This window comes from Trachemys scripta, chromosome 1, assembly GCF_013100865.1.
Source record: "Trachemys scripta elegans isolate TJP31775 chromosome 1, CAS_Tse_1.0, whole genome shotgun sequence".
NCBI lineage: Eukaryota > Metazoa > Chordata > Testudines > Emydidae > Trachemys > Trachemys scripta.
Window position 1 is genome coordinate 338,117,917 of NC_048298.1, and position 13,828 is coordinate 338,131,744.

Sequence of the window (13,828 nt, forward strand, 5' to 3'; positions counted from 1 at the left end):
ACTAAAAAGTAGAGACAGACAGGTATGAAGAGAAACAGAAGGTCAGAAAAGTTTTTTTTTTTTTTTTTTTTTTAATTAAATAAACTTGTTTTCTTATGTAACGTAGCACATAAGGCTGTTAGAGTCCACCCTTGTCCCAGACCTGAAGAAGAGCTCTGTGTGGCTTGGAAGCTTCTCTCTCACCAACAGAAAATGGTCCAATAAAAGATATTACCTCACCCACCTTCCCTCTCTAATATCCTGGGACTGACACCGCTGCAACTACACAGCATGCAGAGGCTGCTCTTGTAATATATGCATCCTTATTTCTGGTAGTCAGTGGGTACTGAAGATACAATAGACTCAATCTACAAGGTCCTAAGTAACTTCCCTCTAGATAACCCTCTAAACTACCATCGGATTAATCTCAAAATCACCGAAAATCTCAAGAAAAAAATGACAGGCACTGGGAATGACTGCTACACGATGAGGTGAAATCATTGAGGCAGAGGCAGACCAAAGCAGACATAGTTTTCTTTATGACTCTCGGTTGGAAATTCTGAGGTGAATTCTGTGAGAGTTGCTTTCTGACAGAGAGGTCATTATCCCCAGCGTGAGTTTCGGGGAGGGGAAATAAAGTTTATACTACTTATCTTTCATGTTTATTCTTCTAAAGTGCTCATCCTTCTTCATATAATCTCCAAGACAAGATTGCCCTCTCCCAACATTTAATGAAGTGTTTTATATGTGGATAAGTATTTCAAGCTCACAGGGCCGGCTTTAGGAAGTGCGTGGCCCAATTCAAACAGTTTTGACGGGGCCCCGACAGGAATGACTAAAAAAAAAAAAAAACACGTTAAAAAAAAAACACGTGGGGCTTGTACTCACTGGGCCGCGCTCCTAGTCTTTGGCGGCGGGTCCTTCACTCGCTCTGGGTCTTGGGCGGCACTGAAGGACCCGCCGCCAAAGTGCCCCCAAAGACCTGGAGCGAGTGAAGGACCCGCTGCCAAAGACCTGGAGCGTCGCCGGGTGAGTAAAAATTTAAAAAGTGCCTCTATGCAGGGAAGGGATTCTCTGCCACTTGCCCCCCACTCTGGGCGACCCTGCCACTGGGCGCGGGGCCCTCTTAAGCGTGGGGCCTGATTCAGGGGAATTGGTGGAATTGGCCTAAAGCCGGCCCTGCAAGCTCAGACAGTCTTAACTTATTCTGAAGCCTCAGTGAGCTGCTCTTAGGCTACGTCTTCACTGGGGGAGGGAGAGTCGATTTAAGATACGCAAATTCAGCTTCGCGAATAACGTAGCTGAATTCGACGTATCCGAGCCGACTTACCCTGCTGTGAGGACGGCAGCAAATCGACCTCCGCGGCTCCCCCGTCGACGGCGCTTACTCCTACCTGCGCTGGTGGAGTACAAGCGTCGATTCGGGGATCGATTGTGTCCCGACGAGACGCGATAATTCGATCCCTGAGAGATCGATTTCTACCCGCCGATTCAGGCGGGTAGTGAAGACGTAGCCTTAGTTTATATATCATAAGCAGAACTCCCCAATGAATTCCCTTGTCCCATCATATGGACACATCTAGTTATGGGTCTAGTTCTGCCAGCCTTGATCATGTTGTGTAGTTCTACATTCTGCCCATAGTCCCAACAGAATCAGCGATAAAACCTTTGTCTTCCTCTGGTGGTCTGTTCGCAGGTGTAATGTTACGCTGCCTGAAAGCTGGCGATTACGTGGGTCTGGGTTTTGCAGCTCTTCAGCTACAATTCTCCCTGACTTCTTGCTCCCAAGTTTAAATAAGTAATATGCTAAAATGCCCCATCCACCGTTCATTTGGGAAATTAATCCTGTAAAATTATAGGTGGTGTGCGGGGGTATGTTTCAGATCCCTTTTCGACAGCTTTTGAACATCAAATATGAAGTGACTAGTGGCTAATGGCACTGCATGTAGTACAGTATGCCGAGCTGTACAGGGTAAAGTGGTAGTTTAATAGTTTCTGTTGTCCGTGGAAGTGCAGCATCATACTCATCACTTTGTGAAGGCTGTGTTCTGTAGTAACTAGAGCTGGAGATGTAATACGAGGATTCCTAGATCAGTGGTTCTCAACCAGGGGTACGTATACCCCTGTGGGTGAGCAGAGGTCTTCCTGGGGGTATATCAGCGCATCTAGATATTTGCCTAGTTTTACAACAGGCTACAGAAAAAGCACTAACAAAGTCAGTACAAACTAAAATTTCATACAGACGACTTGTTTGTACTGCTCTATATACTATCCACTGAAATCTAAGTACAATATTTATATTCTAATTGATTTATTTTATAACTACATGGTAAAAATGAAAGTAAGCAATATTTCAGTAATAGTGTGCGGTGACACTTTTGTATTTTTATGTCTGATTTATAAGCAAGTAGTTTTGAAGTGAGGTGTAACCTGGGGCTATCCAAGACAAATCAGACTCCTGAAAAGGGGTACAGTAGCCCGGAAAGGTTGAGAGCCACTGTCCTAGGTTATTTTCCCAGCTCTCCCACTCATTGCTGTGTGAAATTTTATATGTTACAAACCCTCCGCTTTAAAATAGGAATGATCCCTCTCTCCCTCCCTCCCTTACAAGACTCTTTTGAGGCTTTGTTCATGTTCATAAATTGCTTTTAATATTCTCAGTTGAAAGGCCCTGAAGAAAAACAGAGTATTATTACTTCTATGGGGGACTGCTGAGGAGAGCGGATAAGCTGGTGCCGCCTTGCTCAATTTAGTTAAACTCTTTAAAAGTCCTATTCTCAAAAGGAAGTTTATTTTCTGGATGCAGTTCCAGTATTAATAAACTGAGTTACATAAATCACAATTCTTAAAAGTGAACTAAGCTGCCATCTAATCCTATCCCAATGGCTGCCTTGATTATAATATTAAATGCTGCTGGAGGCAATCAACTGTAATGGTATTACGGCAGCTTTTCAAATGTTATTAGAGATAATAGGAACTCATGGATGAAAATTAAGAGAACCCGCAATTTAACAACCACTAAAAAATATCCTCCTTCAAAGCCGTTTTCCCCAGGGAATACATGAAAGGTCTGGAGTGAAATGTTTTGATGCCACTGATGGGTATCGTGGAAGCCAGCACTCTTAGTGCAGCAGGCCCTAATGCCTAGCGCAGAATCTGGAGCAGCTCTCTGGAGTACAGTACACCTCTACCCCGATATAACACGAATTCGGATATAACACGGTAAAGCAGTGCTCCGGGGGAGCGGGGCTGCGCACTCTGGTGGATCAAAGCAAGTGCGATAGAACGCGTTTCACCGATAACGCGGTAAGATTTTTTGGCTCCCGAGGACAGCGTTACATCGAGGTAGAGGTGTTCCTTTTGGGGACAATCTCAGGGCTATTGGAAACAGGACCTGAAACTTCCTGACCACTTCAGAGTAGAGAGACAGGATGGCTTTGTGCTGTGGGACTTGTGGCATCTGGGTTTAGTGTCTGGATCTACTACAGATTCCTGTGTGATCCTGGGCAAATCATTTCATCTTTCTGAGCTCCCAGTTCCCAACCAAGAAATGGAGATAATATGTCCTTATCATAAAGCGGCTGTGATAAATTCAGTAGTGACAGCAAGGTGACTTTATGCTACAGTGATTGAGGACCCTACAAACTACATTTCCTAAATTCGGGTGGGTGTTTGGGCACCTTTCTCTAGCTTCTGGTGTATTCCAAACTTTGTCTGGGCCTGTAGAACCTCCAGTACTCAGTGCCTCAGCTAGCAATGCACTTGTAATCCAGTGCAAATCTGATGCACGTTTACTGTGCTGGAGAGGACATAAGTGTCTGCTCCAAATGGCTAATAAAGGGGCCAATACAACCTACAATACTGTTTGACTTTCATCTTCCTCCAAGGAGTAACACACTGCACAATCCCCTTTCCCCGTATGTCACTTGCTGCATCCTGCTAAGGGTCACAGATCCATTAAAATAGATACTGTTTCAGCCTGTTTGCCACTTGCAAGTGTAACCCACACACCTTCTGGGTGTGGTGTTCTGTCCCACCTAATGGCACGGAGACCCCTTAGAGATAGAATGAGTCTGCTCTACAGCCTTAGCTGAGAGCCAGTTGGCTTTTAGCTCATGTGGTAGCGGCTCATGCACTAAGCTCCAGGTTCGATCCCGCCCACCGACGACCCGGGGTCTGTCAACATTACATGAGCAGACCCAGACCTGTCCATCTCCAGCAGCAGGGAAATGCTCTGCCCCCTGAAGTTCCATCCTGTATTATATGCCTCTCCTGTGGCCAGCGTCTCATCCTGCCCTCCCCGCTCCAGAGCTTTTCTGTGGGAAGATCCAAACTTTTGTTTCTAAGTCCTATTTAGATTTGGCTCAGTAATGTGCCCGTCCAACTCCCAGCTGTGTCCCAGGCTGTTTGCGCCTGTCTGGGAGACTGTCCTGTCAGCTTTGCTTCCCCCTCTGTAGGGCCCTGCAAATCTGTAGATACGTGCTTTATATAACCATGTTTGTGGATTGCGGCTCGGCTGTGGATGCAAATTTTGTATCCATGAAGGGCTCTACCCTTCTGTGGCGTTTGTGGTGGCTGGTGTTCCTGCAGGCTTCAGGGAGCGAGCTAGGCCACGAAAGCCAAAGGCAAAAGGAAGGGCCTCGGTCTCCTGCTTTCACATTCTTTGTGGGCAGAGGGCAGTTCCCCCTTACAGCCCAGTCCATGTGCATTTGCCTCAGCCGCCTCCTTTCTGGGCAGGAAAAAGAGGCAAGCAGGACTGGGAAAGAACTGGCTCTCGGGCAAGCAGCCCCCCTCCTTCTCAATCTCCGTGAGAGGCTAAAGCCAGAAAGCAGCATACTGGGTGGAAGATCGAGTCTGAATCCCTAGAGCCGCACCAGCAGCCACCCTTCTGACTGCGGAGCTCAGCTGCCGCTGCTCAGGCTGCAGCTGGAGGGAGGGAAATGGATGCAACACGGAGGTTGCCTACATCAGAAAAGGCAATAAGGGACTTTGGGGCTCAGCTTCTGCCATCTCTACAACAGGCCTGTGCGACTCACGTCGCAGGCAGGGGCCTCCAGAGGAAGTGCAAGCCTATCTGGCCCATGATACCCTAATAATCGAAAGGGGTAAAACCACTGGGGAATCCATTCTTGAACCCCAATGCTTTCCTTCCAGGACCCAGAAACCCCATTTTGGGAGAGAAGACCATAAAGCCAACGTCTTTGAGGGCCGAGAGATCACTAATCTCTCAAAAATATTTTTGGAGCAACGTCTGAGCCCAATTTCACTCCCTCCTCTGAGGCGGGATGGTAGAGACAAACTCTGAGAGGATATATATAAATAAAATCAGCATCCGGTTCCCTTGCTCAGCTCATGGAGTGCAGCATGGCAGATTAAAACAGACACACACACAAAAACCAAGCCAAAGAGCTGTTGCTGGTTCCTTGGGTTCATGTTCATCCAGAAAGAAGAAATATTTTTTAAAAATAGGACTGCTTTCTCCATGGGAAGGAAGGCCAGCTGTCCAAATCAGTATTGTGGGATCAAATCACATATATAATAAAATAAATCAAAATCAAACAAAATAAAAAACCCACCCAGAGGATTGACTGTTTCAGCCAGAGCACTCTGTTGAGTGAAAATATGTTAGAGATCTGTGACTGCCTGAGACCAGCCATAGCTGTTTATGCCGCCTCATGCTCCCTGGGAAGATACCATAGTAAAGGAATGGCAATTTCTTGCCACACCTAAAAGACTAGTAAAGTGTTGAGCTGTCATCGCTTCTGGCTTTAAAGTCTGAGTCCTCAACTGCTGCTGTGGGTCACCATGCCCAAAGTACAGATCATTGTTCCTAGATACTGCTGCAGTTTGCCATGCCTTGCTGCCACGACCACTTCTACCTCTTGCTTGCGGCAGCTGGCCACAGAGTGATGAGAGGGAGAGCAACCCAAATGTGGGAGAACAAGCTGGCAGGAAGGGGCTCTTGGCTCCCCATATACTTCTTTGTAACCTCGGTGGCCTCCATTTTGTAAGGCTGTAAGGTTCTCAGCATGAATCAATTGAAATTTAACTTGGTATTGCTATCAAAGGTAAACATGGCTATTGTCCCTAGGGGCCAAGGTCTCACTGTTTCTAAAGGGATGATATTTTACTTGAAAGAGTGGCCACTGCACTATCTGCAGACAGACAAGTCTGGGCAGTGTTACCTCTGGGCCTGAAAGCTCTCAGGTGGCATTAGACCACCACCACCAAAAATAAAGTAAAATTCTGAAGTGTCATTTGACCCTCTACCTAGCACCAGTACCTAGCCAGCAGTTCACTGTCAGACTCTTCTGCCTTCTGTCTTCCTTCGCTCGCAGGACAGGAAGGATCTCAGAGAAGATCACTTGGACATTCTTCTCCTTCAGCGCCCCTCTGAGTTTCCTGAAGTCATTTATAATCTGTGAGCTATCCCACAATACAGTGTCATTATGCCAATATATACCATGACCATGGCCTGTTGACTTTTGAAGCCTGTCTAATCTTAGAGTGATGTCTCATGTTTTAGCTCTGAGAAGAAAATACACCATTCTGCTGTCTGCCTGTCCCTTGCAGAACATTCATCCATTCTTCTTAGTACAGAATCCTCAATAAGGATCATCTGTCTTTCTTGGATGGTTGAAGCTTGATTTTTTTTTTTTTTTTTTTTTTTACGGGTTGTGCTGAGAAGCCATCCACAGGTGTCCCCCCCTCACACCTCTTCATGCCATTTGACTAGCTGGATCTTCAGAGATATCTTCCACAGTTTCCACACAGAGGACCTGACATTGATTGGAAACTTTTAGCTGAGTGGAATTACTCCTAGTCCTCTTCTCACAACCTGCCCATCCTTGTCTGCCTCCAGCTGTGTAGAATGCTGCCGTATCCTCTTGTCTCTGATGGTTACGAATGACCAAGTGTGACATTCCGTACCTTGGGGGAGCATCCTGTAAACCCCCATGTTCTTCATTTATATATTATTGTGATCTTGCATATAAAGCAGCCTTGTGAGGTATCGGGGAAAGGTTATGATCTGCTGAAAGTCATTTTTCTATCCATATATGTATATCATTAATGCATATGAAGGTATGAGAATTGTGTAGTATGGTTATCACTAAAACATGCTGTAAGTTGGGGAATCAGCCAGATATTCACTCCCCAGAGGCAACAGCAAGGAAAGTAACCAATGCCCGGACGGGGTGTCAAACAACCCATCAACAGTCATTGTCCAGCAATGGAGCTACAATTCAATGACTCACCTGCATGAGGCCACACCAGGGGAATTGTTCAACCTTGCCTGGAGATTCAGCAATGCCTCCAGACATGCCTGGATTTGTGTTCTCCAAGCACATGGGACTCAGGGTATAAAACAGAACAGAGCAGGCCCAAGCTTCGCCTTTCTCCTGCCCCCATCCATGCTGCAAGCAACAAGGACGCTGAGAAGACTTAAGCAGAGGAGACTGACCCAGATTTCAAGGGTGAAATCTGTGTACTATGAATTGCAATATCCAGTGGGGTGAGAAGAACTGCTTAATCTAGATGTTTCCCAGTCTAATAGGGTTGAGAATTTAGACTGCGGGATTTTATTTTATTTTGGTAACTAACTCTGACTTTTTGCATATCACTTAAAATCTACCTTTTATAGTCAATACATTTGTTTAACTGTTTATCTTTATCAGTGAGTTTGCCTGAAGTGTGTGGCAAATGTGCTGAGGTTTACAAAGGCTGGTGTATGTCCACTTTCCATTGATGAAGTAGTGAACCAATTAATAAATCTACCCTGCTCGTCTTGAGCAGGGCAAGACGGTATATTCCTGAGGTGCAGTGCTGGGAGCTGGGGGGATTTGGCTGGTGCCTTTCCCTGTGTGATCCATGAGTGGCTCTGGGAGCATTCATGCAATCTAGCGGGGTGTGGAGCTCCACATGTGGTTGTGCTGAGTTATCACAGCACCTGGAGGGGTTTGCTGCTGGTCACTAGCAAGGCATTGTGAAAGACAGCCCAGGCTGGAGAGAGTTCAGGGGGGCAGAGTGCTCCCAGAGTCCTAGGCTGCACCTCGGGGATCCCGTCACACCAAGTATCATTTCTTATTTTGTCTCTTTCTCATTCCTGGGTGGTCAGTTTCTTCCTTGAATCTGGGGTGGTGATGCTTCTTGAGGCTGGTTATCCAAGAGCTCTTCAGGTTTTCTGGTGCTCGGTAGGATTTGTACTTTTGTCCTCCACGAGGACTCTAATCAGAATGTCTAAGCAAAAAGGTCAAGTCTCTGTACTGTAATGTTCTCAATACGGTCAAGAAAAAGGAAGTTTTGTAGAAACCCTGACATTAAATGCTTCCTTAGGTCAGCTATCCAGATTCCAACCCCACAATGTTTGGAACCTCATTCTGCTCTTTACTGCACTACCCTAATTGAACCCCTGTGGCTAGCATCGTTACAATTCCTATCCATTAAAGCAGACTTCCTGAGAACTACTGTCGCCAATCGGATGAGTTTATGAAGTTGGGAGCTTTCTCTGAGGAGGCCCATTCAGTCATGCAGTCCTCACATCTGTCGTAGCACTCACTTGCAAAATAAATTCAAGAAATGTTCTTTTTCTGTCGAGCATGAAAGTCTAATCTGTAGGAGCACTGATAACTTCAGGGCAGAGAAGTCATGGCTCCTATATTGAGACCAGCTAGATGGCCATGTAGCCATCAATACATAAATTCACCAAATTCTACATGTTGGTCATCTAATCATTAGCAAATGCCATTTTTCGGCAGAAGTCTTTCCCATGCCTCAGTGTCCAGGATATATAATTTACCTCATTTTGGTTGTCCATATTTAAAGGATGATCCAGCTTCCCACCCTGGAGGCACATTGCTGTGAAAATCCCATTGTTAAGGCTCTGTAGATCCTAGCTCCATGTAGAATAGGAAAAAAAATTGTTTTGCCTGAAAATTTCCTTTCCTTGAGTAATAAGGTCCATGGATCTGGCCCATCTTGGAGACAAATTTATCATCCAGAATAGAGAGAGAAATTGATATCCAAATATTCAGGTTATTTTGTTAGGGAGACGTATCCCTGTGCTGTGCATTAGGAGAAATTGTTGTGATTTCATTTTAAGGTATAGTTAACACAATCTGTAATTTAGGAAAGTAGAATGGAATCATACCGGCAGTGGACATTGTTTTGATTGAAGGGAACTTCAGGGGTGGGGCACTCCTTATTGCTAATGACTGACAGATCTGGTTCTGCCTCCAAGTTGTTAAGTAGGCTGAAATACCCCTTGTAACAGATCTGTAGACCTTATTATTCAAAGAAAGGAAACTTGTAGGTAAGCATGAATAAATTTTCCTATTCTAATGTCTTACCATGTGTGACCAAAGCAAACATTGTCAGCTAAGACCTTGTCTACCCTAGGAGGGTTTTGCTGGTATAGTTGTACTAAAATAGTTATGCTAGCAAAATCCTTTAGGGTGGATGCACTTAATTGGTATAAAACGGCTTATAGTAGGGCTTTTACCAGTGTAGCTATCTTGGTAAAAAATCACCCCATTAACTGACAGAGCTATGTTGGTAAATTTCTAAGTGTAGACCACCCCTAAATTTCAGGGAAATGACATTTACATCTGAAGCCTACCCGTGGACATCTTTTTTTTTTTATTAAGTTAAATTCCACGGGGCATTTCCTGTTCCCAGAGGGAGGTCAGTATTCGGGAGTCCCTGTTCCAGAAGGGGCTGGCATAGTCCACAGCACTGGGAAATCAAGAAAACTAGACCAGTATTCCATATTTAGACAACAGTGTATAAATGGGACTGGATACTTAACCATGATAATTGTAGCTTATAAGCGCAGGGCTTAGCTGATTACCTAATTTGGGAAGACCTTTTCTCATGGTATATTGGCAGGAACTTTCTCTGCGGCACTGAGTTGGGAGAGGGGGTCATCCGTTAGGATCTGCTGGGCATATCGCCCATTGCCTGATTTCCTGTGGTTGCAGAGGTTGGGTTATGGGAGATGGAAACTGGTGCTTTCCATCTTCTATGTTTATATTACACAGTAACATACTGGAGTTAGATCAGTATCAGTGTGAGACGTCCTGTTCCCGCACTAGTACCGTAACTACAGCCAGGATTTTAAATGCGCCATCCCTGTGTAAATCTACATACATTTGTCAGGCCTTCAAAACACAATAGTGATGAACACGATATGAGAACTTGGACTCGTAGGTTGATACTCGGTGAGACGCTGAAAGTGTAATTGGCGAGCCTAGCTCTAGGTGCTTTTGAGAGAATGTCGTATGCAAAGTATGAAATTGGAGAGCATACATTTATTTATTGTAGACAAACATTAAAATGAAACTCCGGTTCCTCTGCTCTTGTAACTGAAATTGAAAAAAGTTTGTGGTCCTTCATCTCTTGGTTGCTAAGCCTCAAGGGAATAGCCTCCTGTTTATAAGGCTGGTACCAAGTCATATCTGGGGAGTGTGCAGATACAAGCGAACATCTAACAGAGATCAGAAGTTAAAGGTACGGCCACAAGGAAAACTGCTGCTCCCCTGCATGGTAGTGCATCTGTCGTTTCTCACTGATGAATATTTTGGGATGAGTGACATTTATGGCTGTCGTTGCATTAGGTTCAGAAACTTTGGCAGCTGTATTTCCTGTAAATTACAAGTGACCATTCAATTCTATGCGACCCAGTCATCTGCCTTTATCTGATAGAGACACTTTTATTTCCAGTAAACGGTTAGTGATCATATGGTGCTGTATCATGACTCATACTCAATAATAACGTACACAGGCACCTGTATTCTGAAAAAAGTGCCAGTGCTCACACGTCTCTCAGACTCACCCATCCTATTTTATCTTCCATGCTCACTTACAAGTGCACTCACCTGTATTTCTTGCCTGTCTCACTATGGCATTTGATCAGCTAATACGCTACCTGCAGTACCAAATGCTGTCATGCCAGGCATTGGGGCACCGGTAGCAGCTGAGAGAATTGCAGTCAGTGTTTGCTTGGGGAAATTACATGCACCTGATACTTTATTTGTGTTTTAAACAGTCTGGAGAGAGAGGAGTGGGAAGCCTGGAGAGCAAGTCTGGGTGTGGGTGGGACTAGGCCAGGAGCACAGGGTCATTTGAAATCGGATAGCAGCTGCAGTGGTTTTTTCATAAGAATGTAAGAATGGCCATACTGGGTCAGACCAGTGGTCTGTCTAGCTCGGTATCCTGCCTTCAGACAGGGGCTGGTGCCAGATGATTCAGAGGGAACGAACAGAACAGGGCAGTGATCGCGTGATCCATCCCCTGTCATCCAGTTCCAGCTTCTGGCAGTCAGAGGTTTAGAGACACTGCCATCATGGGATTGCCTCCCTGATCATCTTGGCTACTAGCCGTCGATGGACCTGTCCTCCAGGAACTTATGTAATTCTTTTTTGAACCCAGTTAGACTTTTGGCCTTCACACCATTCTCTGGCAATGAGTTCCACAGGTTGACAGTGCATTGTGTGAAGCAGTACTTCCTATGTCTTCTCTTTTCTAAGCTAAAAATCCCAGTCTTTTTAATATGGAAGCTGTTCTGTACCTTTTCCTGGCTGGTGTTGGCTGTATGTGGCTAGAGATCTGTGCTGGTAGCAGATGGCTTCTAGGGTGGATCTGTCACGAAGATTGCGGCAGCCAAGGTATCTGTGAAAGCTAACGGGGGCAAGTAAAACTAATAATGAAACATTTAAAAACAATTGGTGTGAATTTAGTGCTGGCAAAAGATTTCAGATTGACAGACCAAGAGAAATAAATCTCACTTCAGTCCACACTTAGGCCCTGGTCCAGCCAATCATTTAATTAAACATGTACTTAACTTTTTAAGCATATGAGTAGTCTCATTTCCTCTGGGTTTTTAGAGATCAAGTTGATAGATGCCTTAATAAATGTCAGTTTATCCTTAGAAAAGATACGGTATGTATGGCAGCAGTGCAAGATCCCTCTGCTGCCAGGGTGCCTGTTTTGTTTCAGAAGGACCCTCATGAAGTCAGAGGGGAATTTGATCTCCAAGGCCCTTTTGGGCATGTCTATGCTGCAATTACACACCTGCGGCTGCCCCAGGTCAGCTGATTCGGGCTTGGGCTAAGGGGCTCTGGGATGCTCCCACCTCGCAAGGGCCTCTGTGTCTGCTCCACAATTAAACGACTTCTTAGCCTGAGTCAGCGGGCACAGGCCAGCCGCGGGTTTTTAGGCACACCCGTTGTTCCTTAGCCATTCTGCTAAGTCTCAATCGGCCTGCCAATTCAAGTGGCGGGCTTTGTGATGTGGGCACCCGTCCAATGGGAACTGGACTAAGACCCACCAAACTCATTTCATGTAGTCCTCAGAACTGCCATCAGAGGGTAAAAACTTTCAGCCAATAGCCGCCTGGAATGAATGCGATCTAGCTACCTGCTAGGTGAAAGGTTCTTCATGCCATCTACAAATTCCTATCCGAAAGCCTCTGAAATATCCTGTAAGCATGACAGCTGTGTGTTTGAATCAGCATTCTCTACTTATTAAGTGTGAGGCACAATTTAAGGTGTTGGTTTATAAATATAAAGCTCTAAATGGCCTATCACACATTTAATGGAAATACTATCTCTTTATTGAATAATTTATATGTATATCACGAAATGAATAAAATAAATTTAACTAAACCCACAAAATGTCCTGTGGCTAAGCACTACTGTAATATACATCATCATGTCCTAAGGACACACACTAAACCTATAGGAGAAATAAATCCCACTTAATCCATACTAAAAACCAACCCAGAAATCCTGATAGGTACGTTATTGGGGAAAACAAAGTCTCTGGCCTCTTGTGGAGAAGGCCCCGCCTCCCATCCACGCAAGCTGATCAGCATTTCCAGCGCTACTGCAGGAGCTGGTCCCTAAGAGAGATCGGCCCAGGTTAGGCCCTGACCCATTCTTTTTTGTCAGGATTTGCGGTATCATAGAGACCAGCCAGTCTTACTTTAGATTTGTGGGTCTGGAACACTAAAATAGCCCAGTGTATTCCTGCCCCAAACACTTCTCTTGCTTTTCCAAATGCCAGTCGCGGAGCGAGAGAGTGAGATGGAAAGTCTTGTGGTGGGGGCTACCTAATGCCAGTGTTTTCTCCCCAAACAGAGTTCTGTCGAATTGATGAGCCCTTGTGCCACCTCGAAGATGAGCAGCTCAGCTTTGAAGCTGTCTGCAATATCCACAAGCAGATGGATGATGACGCCAATGGCAACGTGGATGTAGAGGAGAGCGATGAGGTTAGTTCACAGCTACTTTTCTTTTTCTCTCCCTCCTGTCCTTCCTCCCTTTCCTGCCTTCCTCTTTAGGAGGGCAGCTCTACTTTGGATAATACTGCGTGTCAGGGGTGGCCAAAGATCAGCCGATAACATTTTCCAGAGTAGTTGTTGGCTGCCTTCATCTTCAGCCTGCAGAGACCGAAGCTCCCAGAATGCCATAATAAGAGACCAGTCCTTGCCCCAAATAGAAAGGACAGGCAAAGACACAGAGATGTGACTTGCCAAAGGTCAAGAGAACCTAAGTATCATGACTTCACAATCCAGTACCTTATCCATTAAGCCACACTACCCCCCAGTGCGATACAAGCGCTATCCACTAGACCAGCGATCTCACTCAAATCACCACGAGGGCCACATGAGGACTAGTACATTGGCCCGAGGGCCACATCACTGACACCTTTTCATACAAACATCAGAGGGGTAGCCGTGTTAGTCTGAATCTGTAAAAAGCAACAGAGGGTCCTGTGGCACCTTTGAGACTAACAGAAGTACTGGGAGCATAAGCTTTCGTGGGTAAGAACCTCACTTCTTCAGATGCAAGAA

General features: G+C 45.4%; 1 protein-coding gene across 3 annotated transcripts in view; it reads left to right on the forward strand.

Annotated features, from left to right (window-relative positions):
• STIM1 (stromal interaction molecule 1) overlaps positions 1-13,828 on the forward strand; it is a 162,593-nt gene that overhangs the window by 66,640 nt on the left and 82,125 nt on the right. For all 3 annotated transcript variants that reach the window (XM_034759281.1, XM_034759280.1, XM_034759282.1), the window contains one exon: positions 13,116-13,246. In XM_034759281.1, the coding sequence (XP_034615172.1) occupies positions 13,116-13,246 (131 nt within the window). The remainder of the gene's footprint in view (positions 1-13,115; positions 13,247-13,828) is intronic.